Source organism: Muntiacus reevesi, chromosome 3 (assembly GCF_963930625.1).
Source record: "Muntiacus reevesi chromosome 3, mMunRee1.1, whole genome shotgun sequence".
Classification (NCBI taxonomy): Eukaryota; Metazoa; Chordata; class Mammalia; order Artiodactyla; family Cervidae; genus Muntiacus; species Muntiacus reevesi.
Genome location: NC_089251.1, coordinates 103,053,471 through 103,072,070, shown reverse-complemented (window position 1 = coordinate 103,072,070; position 18,600 = coordinate 103,053,471). Strand labels below are relative to the sequence as shown.

Sequence of the window (18,600 nt, the reverse complement as noted above, 5' to 3'; positions counted from 1 at the left end):
GGGCAGAAGTCCCAGGGAGTTGGAGGAGGGGCCCCCGATGTGGTGTCTATAAAGCAGCCCTCACTGGGGGTGAGCACCAAAACCCCCGGGGAACCTCATCAACAGTCGACCCTGGTCCCACCGCGCAGACCCTGGCCTTCTGCTCCAGGGCACACGCACCCACTCCCTGACATCAGCTCTGAGGTCACACCCAGAGAGACACAGCTCCCCTAGCAAGCCAAGAGCCTTATGGGGTGCTGAGTACAGTTTCCCGTGGGAAAACGCTCACCCTCTGTAATTAGGTCAAAAGGTGAGCCAGCAACCAGCACGTGCAATAAAACCAAGGTTCCATAAAATGTGTGTGTGCACCTCACATACAAAGCGAAGAAGCTGAGCAGGATGTGTTCCAGCGGTGGAATTAAAGGCTGCTCTTAGCATATCACTTTCTGCACTTTCCAACTTTTCTATAATAAACACGCATGACTATTACCAAAAAAGAAATTAAGAGAAAGAAAAGGAAAAGGAAAACATCCCAGGGAACACTGAGCAATGGGTTGGCTGTGCAGGGCCCCTCGGGGGCCTGGAGCCGCCCAGGACAGACCCGCACCCTTCGGAGACGCTGAGTGAGGCGAGCAGCTCGCTGAGAGCTTCTGGTCCTCACGTCTCATCCAGCCTCCACTTTAGAGACCACACGGAAGGTCAGGCAGATCAGACAACGACCGCCGGGTCTGGGATGTGGAGGGCGGGCGGGATCGAAACCAGAGAGCGCAGAGCTCGGCGCTGGAAGGGTCTGGAAGCCGATGGCGTGCCACCCAGGCTCTGCCTCCTCCCAGCTCCGTGACCTCAGGCTGACGACGTGTGTTCTCTGCGCCTATAAAACGGGGATGACAGAGCCCCCGCCAGAGTGACTTTAGGATTAATGGAGGCGGGCGAGTCTCTTAGAACAGGGTCTGGTGAGTAATACGTGCAGAAGTCGTGCAGGCCATTATTACCTGGCTCCAGAGCTGATAAATGCACCCAGACACCGCCCATCAGCCCCCGGGGGCAGACACGATCCGCCTCGGTCCCACAGTGCCTGGCATGGGCAGGCACTCAGTACAGAGATGCAGGCTGGAGGAGGGGAGGACGGAGCTGAAGGGCTGACCTGGGTGGGCAGGGGGCTTCGGAGGAAGAGCAAAGAGAGCCCCTCCCCCCCCCCCCACGCCCGCCGGCTGTGAACCCAGCACCACCACTGGCCGCTCGAGCTCCTGGGAGCCGTGAGGGCGCCTCTCTGGGGCTGCACAAGGGGACCCACAGTAAGCCCCTCTTCCCAAGCCTGCTGCATTGGTCTCCTCCTGCGGCTGTGACCAACGACCACAAACTGAGTGACTTTCAACAATGTACCGATGTATCAACTTGCAGCTGCAAAGGTCAAGCGCCCACAGAGCGTTTCACTGGGGCAGAAGCGAGGTGCTGGCGGGGCCGGCTCCTGCGGGCTCTTGGGGGGAACCTGCCCCTTTGGGCCTCTGGAGCAGCCCTGCCCCGTGGCCCCTCCTTGTCTTCAAAGCCAACGTGAATCTTTCGATCCCTCTCTGACCCTGCGCCACCCCCCACATGGAAATCCTCGCGATCCCACTGGGCCCACCCAGGTGATGCCAGCCCGTAGGTAACACAGTCCATCTTGTCTGGATAAGCCGGGAAGGGGCAGGACAGGGACCTCCAGGGAGCCACTCAGAGTCCCTGCAGCCAGGTTGGGAGCCAACAGGAAATGCCAAGGCTGCGGGGGGCCGTGGGGATGGCAGTGGGAAGCGGCCTGCGTCCAGGAAAACAGGGAGCCAGAGCCCTGTGCTGGGCCTCACGGCAGCCGTGAGTGCGCAGGGTTCAAAGTGCACGAGAAAGGCAGGCTCCTCGAGCTCCCACTGACGGATGGCTCTGCAGTCAGACAGGCTCCAGCCCCGCTACTGACCAGCTCCGCAACAGCTCGGGCAGACTGCTTCAATGCTCTAAGCCTCGGTTCCCAGTCTGCAAAGCGGGCACAGTGAGTGACCCTGCCGCCTGGGGCCGCGTCACCAGGAGATGAGATCGTGCACAGGAGACACGCTCGGGGAGGCAGCTGACCCCACGGCACCGGCCGGGCCAGCCCCTCCGCCCCGGAGGCCTCCCTTCCCACTGGTCCATCCTCACCCCCGCCAGCCATGAGCCAGAGCCTGGTTCAGAGATTCTGCCTCCTTTTCACAGACACTGCGAATCGCCCCGCAGACCTGCCTCTCTCCCCATCAGAACCCTCGTTCATTCAGCGGGGATGCCTTCAGCACCAGCCCTGGACTGGCTCCGTGCTGAGCCGTGAGGACCAAGCAGCAGACAAAATACCCCCACCCCCCATCGCGAAGAACGCCTGTCCCCAGGAAGCCGCCCTGCAGGCGGAGACAGATTCCCCCACCCTCAAGCATCACAAGACCCCACGTGGACCAGAGGGGAGGGGGCTACCTGACTCTGCTTCTGTCTCAAGGGAAGGGGCCCCACACAGAAGCATACCAGCAGAGTCGAGGCCACTCTGCCTGGCTCCCCAGATGGGGTCTATGCGTCATTCCAGTGACAGCTTAAAACTGCTCTCCCAAGAGCTCAGAGAGGTCAAGTCAGCTGTCACAGGAGGCAGAGTTCCTACCCTCCAGCAAACCCACACAGAGAAGGTTGGCCGTGTGGAGCCGGCCACATCCCCCAGCGTGCACCAAGGTCCGGGGTCCTGAGCCTGGACCCGGAGTCGTCAGGGCACCCTTGGGGGGTAGCGTGAGGGTCAAACAGCTGGCCTCTGCTCAGAGAAGCCCTGGTGAATGAACAGGCACAGTCGATCTGCAACCCCAGGTCTGTCTGACTCCTGGGGGCAGAGCCCAGCTTCCCTGAGCCTAGATCTCCCCACCTGTGAGGGTAACAAGCTGGCCACTTCCTGGAGAGGGGAGATGCAAATGGATCTGGGCATTTAGCTTGGTGCCTGGTACGCAGTGAACGTGGTCACCACCATCACTATCATCATCAGCGGCTGCTGCGGTTGCTATCATCAGACAGCGTGGCCCGCTGCGGAGAGAGAAGGCGGCCGCAGCCCGGTGGGCACTGTGAAGGACGTATGCAGCCCCAGCCATCCTCACCCCTGGACTGAGGCGGGGGGACGACCCTGAAATCGCCCCAGGGGCCTTGGCACAGCACACTGGCATCAATGCCCTCACCTCTGCTTCCCCATCAGCCTGGCCGTCTCCAGCAAGCAACGCCCCCCCTCCAGGTGAAGGGACCTGTAAGTCCTCAGGCCTCAAGGCCAAAGATGGGCCCAGCGGCCCTGACCAGGGCCCCCAGGCCCCCCAGCAGCCTCGGGCGTCCTCGTGACACAGGCCCAGCCGGCCCAGCTGTGATCCTCTGTAGCAGGGTCGGGGAGATGGATCCGACCCAGGGCTGCTGACTCCTGGGGGGCAGACCCCAGCGAGTTCCCCTAACGCCACATTCAGACCGGGTCCAGAAGAACAAAAGCAAATCCATCCGGAGCAGCCAACACATGCCAGGAGGACACAGCACCAAATAAACGTTGATTTATGTACACCTCACAGAATTATCCCCGTGGTACTGATTTATCATCCCCGTTTTACTGGTTAAGAAAGAACTTTCAGAAAACAACTTTCCCGGTGACACACAGCTGGTGAGTAACAGGTGAGACTGAAGCCAGGCCCATGCAGCTCAGAACCAAGCTCCCGGGCCCTCGAACCCCAGACTCCAGGCCTCATTTCACACACCCAGCTCCCGCCTGGGATGCGGAAGGTTGGGGTGGTCCTGTCTCCCGCCCTCCCCAGCGTGGAGGCAGCAGCTCAGCCCTGATGTGGGCAGTGACTCTGACCGGCTCCGCAGTCAGGCAGCCCCTGCGTCTCCGCAGGGCGGGTAGGCAGCCAGGCGGAGCCCAAGGCCATTTCCAAGCCTCGGGGCAGGAGCCGTGAAGGAAATGAGTGAAAAGAGGTGAAACGTCCTCCACTGGGGAGTTTTGTTTTTCTCAAAGCAACGTTTACTTAGTGACTAGTTGGGGTAAATTTTTTTTAAAAAAAGAAAGAAAATCAAGATTTTTTTCCTCTTTCTCTCGGATAACAAGGAGAAGGAAAGCAATCTGGAATGGCTCTTCTCCCAGAGGAGACCAGAGTGGAAATTCACCATCCGGAGAAGGAGCAGGAACGTAAGTGAGCGGAGACCAGGAAGGGAGGGAGCGAAGCTGGGAGCCGCAGAGATTCTGGCGGAGGAGCCTCCCAGGCCTGGGGGCAGGCCCGCCCTCAGTCTGCTCTGCAAAGTGGAGGGGCTGGACCGCAAGTCTCAGCACTCCCAGTGACGTCCACACTCCGCCGGCTGTGAATGTCTGCCCCAGTGAGGGACCTCACAGTGATCCTCACGTGCCTGCCGAGGCCCTGTAGTCGTGTCTGAGTCCTTGTCACCTGTGGACTGTAGCCCGCCAGGCCCCTGTCCGTGGGATGCTCCAGGCGAGAATGCCGGAGTGGGTTGCCACGCCCTCCTGCTGGGGGTCGCTCTGACCCAGGGATGGACCCTGTGTCTCTTACGTCTCCCGCACTGGCCGGCGGGTCTGTAACCACTGGTACCACCACAGCTGTTGGCGGAACAGACCCAGCCAGGAGTCAGAGGCGCAGTGACTCTGCCCCCGGCCCACGGCGCTGGGGACATCCGGGCTGGTCAGGAGCGGGTCAGCAGCAAGCCCGGTGTGGGTACAGAGTGCTTCCCCCACCAGCCCCTTATTCCTCAGGACGCTTTGAGGCGGATGCCATTTCCACCTTCCAGAGGCAGACACTGGGGCCCGAAGAGCTTCTCAGGCAGCCCAGAGCCACCCAGCTGGCGAAGGGCTCAGGGAGAACTGGAAGCTCCAGGAGCTGGTGTTCAGGGGGCTGGGCTGACTGCAGGAGCAGGTGGAGGGCGGGCGGTGGGTAAAGCGGAGGCGGGGCTCCTGCCCAGAACCCAGCGACCCGCGCTGGGCCATCTCGACAGAGCATAGCACCAGCTCCAGGGCCACCGCGACCAGGCCTCTGCGCGGGGCCAGCGCCGGCCAGACACGCCCTCCCCTCTGGCCGCCGTCACCAGCCTCGGGGACACACAGCGGAGGTGGGCCGGGCCGCCGTGTCCCGACCCAGAGACCAGGCAGTGAGGGTGGCCCGAAAGAGCCAGGAGCCAGACCCCTGGGAGGGGAGCCCTGGCTGGCCGGGCGCCCCCACCGCTTCTCGCTCACTCACACACACACACTCACACACACGTGCCCGCTCAGCGGCTTCCTGGTGCACACAGACCCCTCCCCTCTCTCCACTGGTGAACTCACGCTCCCGTGCTCAGCCGAGACCGCAGCCCGCCCATCAGTGTCCCGGTCCCCTGGACCCCCGCCCAGATGGAGTTTGCCGGTGATTCTCGCCCGGCCCACCCTGGAGGGACATAACCCCTGGGAGATCACCCAGGACGGGACTGCCAGGCCAGGCGCGGAAGCACTGATTCATTTCAGGTTCCCGGTCAGGGAGGAGAGCCTGGCCCCTGCTTCTGGCGTAATCAGTTACCCAGGGGCAGGCCCAGCAGAAACCCTCCCACGGTCCACTTGCTCCCACAGGCAAACGAGCACAAACAAGGTGTCCCAGGCTTGAATTTCAATCCAGAACTGCCTTGGCTCCAGGGGCCCTGGGCCACAACCCGCATCTCCAGGTGGGCAACACCTGCCTGAGAGTCAGCTCCCCAGAATCAGCTCACTCCAAGAAAACAAAACGAGGCTCAGATCATCCCCACCTCCCAAACCAGGCAACCAGGATTTAAACTCCAGGTCCCAGACGCCCGGGCCATCAACCACTGAGGCTTTCCTTAGGAGTGAGAGTGAAAGTCCCTCAGTCGTGTCCCACCCTTTGCGACCCCATGGACTGTAGACCCCATGGACTGTAGCCCGCCAGACTCCTCTGTCCATGGAATCCTCCAAGCAAGAATACTGGAGTGGGCAGCCATTTCCTTCTCCAGGGGGCTCTTCCTGACCCCAGGATTGAACCCAGGCCCCTCGCATTTCAGGCGGATTCTCTACCATCTGAGCCACCAGGGAAGAGGACTGTCTAAACACCCAGGTCCCCAAAGCCTGGCAGTCGGCAGCCACGAGCAGAGCTCTTAGAGCCCTTGGGTTGCATGGCCCCCAACCCCAAATGCACCGTGCAACTTGGCAAGACCACAGACGGAACAGTGGTAAAACCGCCTTAACTGGGTGCCTGCGATGTCCCCAGGGGTCTGACCCAACGGTTCTTTACTCTTCTATGGAGGCGGCAATGGCCCACTTTACAGACAAGAAAACCAAGACCTGGAGGGCTGAGACGGACACCAGGACAGTGGCCAGACCTGGCCCAGAGGGTGACATGATACCCAGACCGCTAGCTGTTAGGCTGCTCTGCCTCAGACAGGCTCCCAGGTGGAGAAGGGCAGAGTCCCCAGCAGCAGTCACAGGAAAGGGAGCAGAATAAGCAGCAACGCCAAAGACCACGGCAGCAGGTGACACCAGAGAGCTGTTAATTCCCAGCCACAACCCAGTGGGGGGACACTTCATTGCTTCTATGTTGCATACAAACAGTCGGACTTTGGGGGCTTCCCTGTGGCTCAGACAGTAAAGAATCTGCCTGCAATGCAGGAGACCCAGGTTTGATCCTGGGTAGGGAAAAATCCCCTGGAGAAGGGCACGGCAACCCACTCCAGTATTCTTGCCTGGAGAATCCCCAAGGACAGAGGAGCCTGGTCGGGCTACAGTCCATGGGGTCACAAAGGATTGGACACAATTGACCGACTGACACACACAGCCTGACTTTGGAGTGTTCCTGTGACTCCTTCCAGCCATGCAGCTGGCAAGGGGCAAAGCCAGGGTGTGGAGCAAGACCTGCTGAGTATTTCACAGGCTCGTGGGGACAGTGAAGGAAAAAGCAACACGTTTCAGGACTGACCTCTTCCCTCTGGCCCAGCAGGTCCTTAGCCAAGGCCTGCCCTGAGCCCCATGGCTGCAGCTCCACCCCTTCTCACACCTCCCGCCCAGTCTCTCCCCGTTTTCCAGCCGCCAAAGCAAAGGAAGGAGGCTCACTTACTGCGTCTGGGGCCGTGCGGGCTCTGGATCGGGCTCTAGGTCTGCGGGAGGTGAACAGGAGCGTCCGTCAGGCCGGCGGCCCAAGGGCCTCAGCACACCCCGCCCCGTCCCCGGCCTCCCCCAGCCCCACACTGTCCTGTGGGGCTCCCCTGCCTGTCCTGCCAGCGCCCCCCACCCCATGGCCCGGCCCACCTCCTACCAGGCCCGGCCGCCCTGCTGGCTCTCACCTGGCCCCACCCTCAGCTCCCCAAGGAGCTCCTTGCCCCCAAGCCTGCAGGAAGTTCCTGCTGGTCTAGGCCCCAGGACTCCTGAGGACAGAGGCTGCTGTTTCACACGGGTCTTATCGGGCCTTCCCGCCCACAGGGCTCTGGGAGGAGGCTGCTCCAGCTGGGGTGACTCCCAGGAAGGAGCTGCGGGGAGGGGGAGCTTGGGAGAGACAAGCCCTGGGCGGTAACTGTCCCCGAAGCACAATCGATGGCCAGTCGCTTCCATTTACGACGTGCCAGAGCGCACCAGATGCTGCAGGTATGCTAGGAATCTCCAGGGCCCAAGGGAAGCGATGGGATGTAGCTTCTGCCCAACGGTCTCTCTTTGGTCCCTGCGTCCTGGGGACAGCACGAGGCATCACGGGGAGCTGAAAGCCTCCAGGCGGCCCTGAGCGCCCTGGAGTCCTGCAGACCCTGAGCCGTGAAGACATCGGGCTCATCACGGGAGCCGGAAGCCTCCAGGCGGCCCTGAGCGCCCTGGAGTCCTGCAGACCCTGAGCCGTGAAGACATCGGGCTCATCACGGGAGCCGGAAGCCTCCAGGCGGCCCTGAGGGCCCTGGAGTCCTGCAGACCCTGAGCCGTGAAGACAGCCGGCTCCCAGAGCACCTTACCACCGACGGGGGCGGAGTCCAAGTGGATCAGGGGTGTGTCTGCCTCCGTCTCCTGCGCGGCGCCTGGGACGCCCGGGCCGGCATTGGTGTCCTCGTCATCGTCGCTGTCGTCAAATTCAAAGGCCTCGCCAGGGTCGTCTTCCGCCTCGGGGGAGGGGCCTGGGCCTCCGGGAAGCAGCGGATCTCCTGGAAGGAAGGAGGAGTTAGCCCGCAGCAGGGTCTCCGCGTTTGGTCCAGAGAGACGGCTGCAAGTGGGAAGCAGCTGGGGTCCAAATGAGGGCAGGTCCCAGGGATGAGATCAAACCCATGTCCGGGCCAGGGGCCCTCCTGTCCCCTGAGGGGTCTGGGGTTGGGTTGGGGCTCTAAACAGACGGCAGTTGGCGGAGGGCAGGGACAGGCTTCCGAGGTGAGTGCATCTGGGCTCGAATGCAAGGAAGCCTTTGACTTTCTTGTTTTCTATTTCCCTATTTTGTAAGCAAGGAGGGGTTTATAAATGCATCTGCCCGGGGGGGGGGCGGCGGGCACACACCTTTGGGTGTATTTCCACGTGTGTGTTTCCATCTGTACATTTTGCATACGTGCAAATGAGCACATCCAGACTTGACGGGCGCCCTGAGCTGTTCTGCACGCACAGAGCAGGGAGCAGCTATCTGGGAGTGTCTGAGCCTGAAGACAGCCAGTTTGGGGAACCAGGGCCCAGACCAGCTGCGGTGGGGCTGGGGGCCGCGCTCCCGGCCTGGAGGGCTTCCCGGCCTCAGAGCCTGCTGCTCCCTCCTGGGAGACCCCCTTCGGGGCCAGGTCTGCCTCGTCTTCCCTCAAAGCTCAACTCAGGCAGGGCCGGCCCCCTGCCCGCATCCCTTCTCTGTCTTTGCCTCCCGGTTTCTTCGTCTGCTCCGGTAACATGTGTAACGATCTGTTCTGCCCCCTTGAAGGGGACAGGTCCCAGCCTGGGGTGTGTAGACGAACATCACCAGCCAGGTCGGTAAACAAAGGATGTGACAGGCATCAGGGCATCGGACACGCAGCCCCCCCACCCGTGGTGCGCCCTGGGGGGGTTCAGGGGAAAGAACAGGCTGTGGAGAGCTGAAGTGCACACGGAAGAAATGACGTCAACAAGCCCAGCCTCCCGCATCTCCCACAAAAAGTGCAAAATTCGTTAACCTGAGGGGTCTGGTTTTCCTGAACTGTAACCCTTTGAGGGTCTCACTGCCTGGCCTCTGTTGCGAACACTCACGTATCCTGGCCCCTCCCTGTCCTCTGCAGGCCCTCAGAGCTACCTGAGCGCGTCCTCCAGGGCTTCGGTCCTCAGTAAGTCCTCCAAGGAAAACATCACTCTCAGTTTGTAGGTTGTGCATTTTTTCTTAGTCAACAAGCAGAATTCAGGGCTTCCCAGGTGGCTCAGACGGTAAAGAATCTGCCTGCAGTGTGGGAGACCCAGGTTCGATCCCTGGGTCGGGAAGATCCCCGGGAGAAGGAAATGGCAAACCCACTCCAGTATTCCTGCCTGGAGAACTCCATGGACAGAGGAGCCTGGCGGGTTACAGTCCATGGGGTCACAAAGAGTCGGAGACAACTGAGCAACTAACAGATGTAACTCAGAAACTTTCATTAAACGGGTGAAGAAATGGACTCTCCGTCCTAAAGGGCATCACAAGCCCTCGCCTTCCCGCCCGTTTCATCCAGCTGAGGTCTAGTCTTCTTCCTTGGAAGATTTCTTTCCTGGAATCTGAACCTAAACAGAACCTCAAGTGTTCATGTAGCCCATCTGCCTGGCCTGTGCAAACCTTGGACACGACATAGGGAGTAGCTCGTCCCAACCCAGGCCAAAGCCCAAGCACAGCGCGGCCGGGTTTAAGTCTAAAGCTGATCTCCCCTCCCTGGGCCGCCCTGAGCAGACCGCTCATGGCTCCTGTCACACAGTTCAGGGCATGAGCTCTGGGCCCGCCGGGTCCTGTCTGAGCGCCTTTCGCCTCTCTGAGCCTTCGCCTCTTTCCCCGTAAAGCGGAGGATGAAAGGGCGCCTACCTTATAAAGCTGACGTGAGTGACCCGAGATGTAGGTCAGGGTTCCTCAGCCTCGCGTCCAGGCTGCGAGGCCTGTGTGTTGGGGCCACCACAGGCGGTGAACCAGCCTTCCTGGCCTCTGCTCTCCAGCTATGACAACCGAAAGTGCCTGCAGACATTGCCAGCCGAACGTCCCCGGGGGACGAAACTGCCCCCAGTGGAGAACGGCTGGAGCAGAGGTAGCTCTGGGCACGCCGCCTGGGATGTGTCACACAATGATACCTGTTGCCATTTCTGCCCACTCCCAGCCCGAGGGCCCTGAGGACGGGATTGTCCACAGACGATAAGCAAGTGGGCGGGGAGGTGGACGGAGCAGAGAGGCAACTGGACAGACCGGCGGATGGACAGATGGGCGTATCTGATTCCGGGAGTCGCTCTGACGAGAAAAATCCAAAAATCCACAGTGACTGGGGGGGAGCGTTCCAGAGCAGAATGTTTCAGGTGCAAGTGTACGAAATTCAAGAAACCCCTTCCGGGACTTGCCTGGTGGTGCAGAGGTTAAGACGTTGACTTCTAACGCAGGAGGTGGGGGTTCGATGCCTGCCCAGGGAGCTAATATGCTACATGCCATGTGACCAAAGTGGGGGGGGGGGATATTAAAGTGTAGAAGCGATATTGTAACAAATTCAATAAAAACTTTTTGAAAAATGGTCCATATCAAAAAAAATCTTAAAGAAAAAGAGCAGCAGCCCCTTCCTCCGCTGCGTGAGCACAGTAGAAAGCCGGAGCTCACCCTCCTCCCTGATTCCCGGGGGTGATGACCGAAATAAGACCAATGAGGCAGGGGTGCAGGCCCTGCTCCTGGGGGCTCTGGGGACCCTAAGGCCCGGCCATCGGAGTGGACTCCTCTGGGCGGTGACGCGGCCAGGGGCACGAGCTCCTCCCCCGGAGGTGGAGAAGCAGACACCTGGGGTCTATGATGAGCCCACGTGACTCCTGCCAAAGCCTCACAAACACCCCCGCTTTTCACGAGGCCACAGAGATATCTTGAGGTGAGCTGAAGCACCCAGTCATCGAGCTGAAGCACCCAGTCATCCAGCTGAAAGTGCAGAGCCAGGTTTGAACCCTGATCTGCCTTGGTTCCCACTCTCCACTCAGCCCAGAGGCCTCCTGGAAGTCTCTCTTGAGCCCCTGGACTCTTAGCCCCGTGATGCTGAATTCAAGAGGAAATCCAGAGGCTGCACCAGAGGCCAGATTCAGTTCAGATCAGTTCAGTTCAGTCGCTCAGTCGTGTCCGACTCTTTGCGACACCTTGAATTGCAGCACGCCAGGCCTCCCTGTCCATCACCAACTCCCGGAGTTTACTCAAACTCATGTCCATCGAGTTGGTGATGCCATCCAGCCATCTCATCCTCTGTCGTCCCCTTCTCCTCCTGCCCCCAATCCCTCCCAGCATCAGGGTCTTTTCCAATGAGTCAGCTCTTCACATCGGGCGGCCAAAGTATTGGAGTTTCAGCTTCAGCATCAGTCCTTCCAATGAACACCCAGGACTGATCTTTAGGATGGACTGGTTGGATCTCCTTGCAGTCCAAGGGACCTCAAGAGTCTTCTCCAACCCCACAGTTCAAAAGCATCAATTCTTCGGCGCTCAGCTTTCTTCACAGTCCAACTCTCACATCCATACATGACCACTGGAAAAACCATAGCCTTGACTGGACGGACCTTTGTTGGCAAAGTAATGTCTCTGCTTTTTAATATGCTGTCTAGGTTGGTCATAACTTTTCTTCCAAGGAGTAAGCGTCTTTTAATTTCATGGTTGCAATCACCATCTGTGGTGATTTTGGAGCCCAGAAAAATAAAGTCTGACACTGTTTCCACTGTTTCCCCATCTATTTCCCATGAAGTGATGGGACCGGATACCATGATCTTGGTTTTCTGAATGTTGAGCTTTAAGCCAACTTTTTCACTCTCCTCTTTCACTTTCATCAAGAAGCTTTTTAGTTCCTCTTCACTTTCTGCCATAAAGGTGGTGTCATCTGCATATCTGAGGTTATTGATATTTCTCCCAGCAATATTAGTAATCTTCAAATGGTTTTCAACCCACGGGTGGATCATAAAATCAATTAGGGGGCTCCCGGGAAGCTTTTTGCTTTATAAATTGCTTACTGAAGATGTTTTTTAAAATGTTATAATACTAATAGGCTTTCCCTGGTGGCTCAGTCGGTAAAGAATCCGCCTGCAATGCAGGAGACCCACCTGAGCGCAAGAGACTTGAGTTCGATCCCTGGGCTGGAAAGATCCCTGCAGAAGGAAATGACCACTATTCTTGTGTGGAGAATCCCATGGACAGAGGAGCCTGGCGGGCTACAATCCACCGGGTAGCAAGAGTCAGACATGACGACTCAGCCACCACCATACTATTAATGAATTCACATGTGCTATTACTTTTGCTGTTGCTGCCAACCCTTCCGTTCTGGATTTACACACACACACACACACACACACACACACACACACACACACACACGGTGGCACAGACCCTCCTGCCACTCTCCCCACTCGCTCCCCTGCAGCCGTTTGGCCCTCCTCGCTGGACCACGCAAGTGTCCACGCTGCTGCTGCCTCGGGACTTTGCACCTCAGTCCTGGGGTCCAGGCTGCCCCTTCCCCGGGGAGCGTCTCCCGCCCTCGGGTCCTCCAGGGCTATTTACCACCTGCACGTCCCACCGAGGCTGCCGGGACCGGAACTCTCAGGGTGACACTTGTGGCTCTCGATGCGCCTTGCCCACCTTGCCTATCTCTGCGGCCTTATCCGCACGTGGCAGGCCGCACTTCTCCCTGTCTTTCTGTCTGTCTCCTCTACTAGAGCGCAGGCCTCCTGAGGGCAGGTGTTCCAGTCTGTCTCACTCACGGCCGCGCTCCCAGCACCTGGCACTGTGCCCAGCACACGACAGGCACGGGATAAGGACTTGTTGAACACACACATGCGCTCCTATCGGCAGGTCTATGGGCTGCAGTTTTAAATGATTTTTAAAAATACTGGACTATGGCTTCCCGGTGGCTTAATGATAAAGAATCTGCCTGCCAGTGCACGAGACACAGGGTGAGTCCCCGGTGCGGGAAGATCCCACCTGCCGGGGGGCAGCTGGGCCCGGGGGCCACGACTGCTGACAGCTGGCGCTCCACACCCGGAGAAGCCCCCGCGATGAGGAGCCCAGGGCGCCTCCGGTGGCCCCCGGGGTGAGAATCCGCCGGCCAATGAGGGGGACAAGGGCTCGATCACTGGCCTGGGAAGACGCCACCGAGCAACGAAGCGTCTGCACCTCCATCTGCTGAAGCCCGACAGGACCCGAGCTCCACGAGAAGAGAAGTCCCCCCAGGGGGAAGCCTGTGCCCCGAGACGAGCGAGAAACCCGCACGGCAAGGGAGGCCAGCACAGGCGTGAACACAGAAATAAACAAAACTTAAAAATGAGGCGCCCGCACGCCAAAACCTGGAGTGGCCTCGGCTCGCCTCAACTAGAGGAAGGCCGTACAGCCGTGAAGATCCAGCGGAGCCGAAAATAAATAAATACAAAAAGTTATTTTTAAAAATACTGGAATAAGTGACCACGAAGTCCCTGCCCACGATTATTTCTGGGCCACCAGAGTCAGACCTGTCCTGACCACGGAGGCTTCAGGGCCCACGGTCCTGCCCGCTTGCATCTGCTGGGCGGACGGTGGGGAGCCTTCCCTTTGCACGCGGCCTGCGTCGCTGCAGTGATGAGCCTGGGTGCAGACCCCAGCTCTCCTATGTACTGGCTGCCGTGTGATTGTCGCCTTATTTCACCCTCAGGCTGCAGTTTCCTGACCCATCGAATGAGAACAGCAAGAGTATCTGCCTGACAGAGTGCTGGGAGGATGGGATGAACCGGCACATGCCAAAGCACCCCTGGGAGGCAGGGGCTCGAAGGCTAAATGTGAGCGATTCTATTTATCCTCACAGTCGTCGTATCATCACCATTATCACGGTGTTCAGTCACTCGGTCGTGTCTGAGTCTGGGCGACTCTCTGCACTGTAGGCCTCCACGCTCCTCTGCCGTGGCATTCTCCAGGCAAGAATACTAGAGTGAGTTGCCATTTCCTCCTCCAGGGGATCTGCCCAACCCAGGGATCAAACCCGCATCTCCTGTGTCTCCTGCATTGCAGGCGGATTCTTTACTCACTGAGCCGTCAGGGAAGCCCCAATCATTATCGCGATGACTGTTATTATCGCTTTGAGCCATATAGCCCAGGCCCTGACCCCGGGTGAGATGAAGACAGCCTCCCCATCCACAGACCAGTGCAGCCCCAGGCGACCCAGCCCCCAGGCTGTGTCCAGGGACTTAGGTTACCTTTGTATTTTCTCTCTTTGTTGTTGTTGTTTTTCAGTTGCTAAGTCCTGTCTGACTCTTTGTGACCCTACGGACTGTGGTCCCCAGGCTCTTCTGTCCAAGGGATTCTCCAGGCAAGAATACTGGAGTGGGTTGCCATGCCCTCCTCCAGGGGATCTTCCCCACCCAGGGATCGAAGTGGCATCTCCTGGGTCTCCTGCACTGGCAGGCAGATTCTTTACCGAGCCACCTAAGAGGACAAACAGCAGGGCTTCCCTCGTGGTCCAGTGGTTAAGAACCCACACTGCAATGCAGTAGATGCAGGGGACTGGTCAGGAGGTAAGCCCCCACGTGCTGCGGAGCAGCTGAGCCCGCCCACCCGCCAGAATGACTGAGGCCAACGGCCCCAACTAGAGAGTCCACAAGTCACAACAGAAGCCCCTGCCTGACAGGACAGAAAGCCCACGAGCCATAACCGAGACCCAACGCAGCCAAGCAAACACTACATTTTAAAAATCAAAAAAAGAATACAAATAGCTTCGGTCAGCCCAGCAATCTATCAGTTCAGTTCAGTTCAGTTCAGTCGCTCAGTCGTGTCCAACTCTTTGTGACCCCATGAACCGCAGCACGCCAGGCCTCCCTGTCCATCACCAATTCCTGGAGTTTACTCCAACTCACGCCCATCGAGTCGATGATGCCATCCAACCATCTCATCCTCTGTCGACCCCTTCTCCTCTTGCCTTCAATCTTTCCCAGCATCAGGGTCTTTTCTAGTGAGTCATCTCTTCGCATCAGGTGGCCAAACTACTGGAGCTTAAGCTTCAGCATCAGTCCTTCCAATCAATATTCGGGACCGATTTCCTTTAGGATGGACTAATCAAATCATACCGATTGTACAGTATCCAGTGAACTGTTCCCAGGAACCCCTGGGCCAGAAGATTGCAACAAAAGTAAGACATGGTCCCTCAATGTCAAGGAGTTCACTGCAGGGTGAGGCAGGCAGATCTGACCAGAGAAAAACGTAAAACCCCAAAGACTGAGCCAGTGCTAAAGAAAGGAGGGGGCTTGAGCTTGCCAGGGCCTGGGGCACAGCTTTGGCACCAGGCTGCCCTTGTGCAGGGCCTAAAACGGGGAGCAAGGGCCTGATAGGCTCAGGTTGTGGGGCGGCCGGGGGCACAGCAGGGGCGGAGAACAACAGCGAGGGGCCCAGTGCAAGCGAAGACGCAAGTGAGGATGATGGGGTGAGAACACCGCTGTGAGGAGGTGGGGGATTAGAATTTATCTGGGAAGACAGTGCGAAGCTCTCAGAGAATTGGCAAGAGTGGCCAAGAGCCTGCTTCAACCAGATATCAGCCTGCAACATCAGATACACCCATCAAATGTTTGCTTAAAGAAACTGAATTGATTTCATCATAATGGAATTGCTCTCAGTTTGCACGTCTGGCCCCTCGGTGTGGAGGAGAAAGGGTGTGGGGTGCCGATGACGGGGACGGGGGACATCCTGGAACACAAAGCCACAGCCATGAATCAGGAAATGCCCTTTTCCCCAGACTCTGTCCCCAGGATCCTGAGACCCGGACAACTAGCCGTGGTGCCTTATCAGAAGGGAAAGTCAGACGGCCCATCCCTGGGTGACTGAGAGCTGAACTGAGTTCTCCCCACCCAGACTGACAGACGGCAGGACTGGAGGGAGCCACACACGCCTGTGATGTTCCTGGACATTCCCCTTCTCCAGAGAGCCAGCCCCAGTGAGCCCCCAGCGAGTCCAGGGGGCCGGGACCCAGGAAGCCAGCCCACGCTATGCAGGAGGCGGGCCCAGCATGCTGGTCCCCTACCCACCGGAGAAGGACATGGAGGTTCAAGGGGGAAGAGATTCCTCCTGGGCTCGGCCCCGGGGCTCAGAGCGGAACACGGGCAGCCAGTCCTGCCAACGCCTCAGTGATAACGTTTCCCAGGCACTGCGCCACTGGTTAGCACACGCCAGGACCCCACCTGTACCTAAAGCCTGCAATCACATGGGAGAGGCTGTCATTATTAACACCCCGCTTGTGAGCGATGAGACAGCTGGAGAGACACCAAGGCCCTGGGCCGGGCCCACGGCGAGAGCCGCAGGGTTGGACTCGAGAAGCAGCCCTTGTTCATTACCATTCTGCACCGGCCACCCCCCAGAAAGAACAAGAGGACGGGAAGCTGGGCCCAGCGGGACAGACGGCCTCGAGCCCAGCTCCTCCGTGGTCCAGATCTACCAGCAGTGTCCAGGGCCCACTGTTAGGATCGCCACGTAAAAATACAGGACATCAAACTGAATTTCTATGAAAAATTTTTTTTCAGCGTAAGTATGTATTTTTCCTTTTTTTTTTTTCGCCAACTCTGGCCACCCCACCATGGCTGGACAGCCCGGCTTTGGTGCCTCAGCAGATGGAGACGGATGGGCAGCCCCCCCCAGCCCCTGCCTCCTACTCGCAGTTCTTAGTTTTACCCCCGAGGGCGCCTCAGCCCCAGGGGTCCTGCTCATCTCCCCAGGGGTCCTCAGGTGGGCAACCCCCACCCAGAGCCCACCTCCTATTATTTCCCTGTTGCAGAGGCCACTGGCCCAAGGACACCCAGCCAACCGCCAGCGGGGCCGGATTCACACCCAGGGTCCGAGGCCCTGGGCGGGACGCAGGAGGAGAGGACCGTACCTACGGCAGCCTGAGGTGGACGGGAGGAAGCCATCAGACGGGGCGCAGCTCAGACCAGCACTGTCCAGCCGCTCGCCTGTGAAGAGAAGGCCAGGAATCTGATTAGAGGGCGTTCGAGGCCAAAGTTCCAGCCACAGAGAGGGGTCACTGGCTCGCGACCCACAGGTGCACGTCAGCCGGCCGCTCTCAGCCCGTTTCCCAGCACCTTCGGGAGCCCAGGACGGCGCGAGCACGGTGAATCATTAACCCGCAGAGAGACCAGCAGCTGCAGGACGGCCACCCCCGCCCGGGAGGCCCTGCCAGCCCAGCCTCCCTCTGCCCAGCCAGCGCCTCCAAGCTGGGCCCGCAGGTGGCCCCTCTCGAGCCTCGGATGCCGGATCACGCTCAGCCCCCGCGATCCAGAAGCCGGATCAGCCTGGAGGGTCACGGGCACGGCCGGACGCTTCCTGCTCGTGGCTGCTTGGTCACCACGGGTGCCCTGGGGCCACCCCCGCCCCGTGGGCCCCACCAAAGGCCGCCCACTCTCTCTCTATCTCCCCCTGCGCCGCCCATGAGCTTGGCCGGCGGGCACGTGGGTGTGAGGGAAGGAAAGGGCTTCGTGGAGGCAGATGGCTCCAGATTGGGGCGGAACCCCAAATGCTCGGAGCGGGGGGGCAGTGTCTCCAGGCCTGGCGGTGGAGGGGCCCGCGACGGAGCTGCCAGAGCCTCTGCTGAGTTGCTGGGCCCTGGAGCAAGCTTGCCAGGCGCACCCCCCCCGAGCTCTCCCCACTCCCTCTCTGCACCCCGAGTCTGAGCTGGGGGAGGAGGGGCTCAACCCTGGAGGGGAAGCTCCAAACCCTCCTTTCTAATCAGCGCCTGCCGCAGACTGGCTGCCTGCCTGTTCTCCTTTCCAATCCTAAAGCCTCTGTTTACAGTAACTGGCTTCCTAAATAAAAATAGAATGCATGTAAATAGCAATTGATAAACAGTAGCAAATATCTATGCAGTCAGTGCTTACTATACCTCAGACCTTATTCTGAGCACTTTACAAAGGTTAATATCTATTCATCCAAGTTAGGACAAAAATGAGGCCCAGAGAGGTTAAGCAAAGTAGCCCAAGATCACATAGCGAGTGACCGGCAGAGCCAGGGCGTGAACCCGGTCCATGGACCCACCGTGTTCTCATTATATAATCACGTGCTCCACCGTCTCTCAAAGTCCAAACAGAGCAGAGGCTGTACAATGAAAAATCAGTCTCTCAGATTCCCCAGGAGTGACCACTGTCACACGTGCCTAGGAGTCCTTCCAGAACTACGCCATGTGTGCGTCGGGCTGTCTATCTGTATATGTGCCTTCTTCACGCAGAAGGAAGCGCAGTGAATACCGTGTGGTACAACCACTTTTTTTAATTGAAGTTTAATAAACTGTGTAAATCCTGAAAGAGACGGGAATCCCAGACCACCCGACCTGCCTCATGAGAAACCTGTATGCAGGTCAGGAAGCAACAGTTTGAACTGGACATGGAACAACTGACTGGTTCCAAATAGGAAAAGGAGTACGTCAAGGCTGTATATTGTCACCCTGCTTATTTAACTTATATGCAGAGTACATCAAGAGAAACGCTGGGCTGGATGAAGC

The 18,600-nt window shown here is 58.8% G+C and overlaps 1 protein-coding gene across 13 annotated transcripts in view; it reads right to left on the bottom strand.

Moving 5' to 3' along the window:
* The window catches only part of ARHGEF10L (Rho guanine nucleotide exchange factor 10 like), a 153,619-nt gene that overhangs the window by 95,421 nt on the left and 39,598 nt on the right, over positions 1-18,600 (bottom strand). For all 13 annotated transcript variants that reach the window (XM_065929912.1, XM_065929911.1, XM_065929918.1 and 10 more), the window contains exons 2-4: positions 16,984-17,059; positions 7,951-8,136; positions 7,074-7,113 (exon numbers count right to left, since the gene is read on the bottom strand). In XM_065929912.1, the coding sequence (XP_065785984.1) occupies positions 7,074-7,113; positions 7,951-8,136; positions 16,984-17,017 (260 nt within the window). In that variant the 5' untranslated portion in view covers positions 17,018-17,059. The remainder of the gene's footprint in view (positions 1-7,073; positions 7,114-7,950; positions 8,137-16,983; positions 17,060-18,600) is intronic.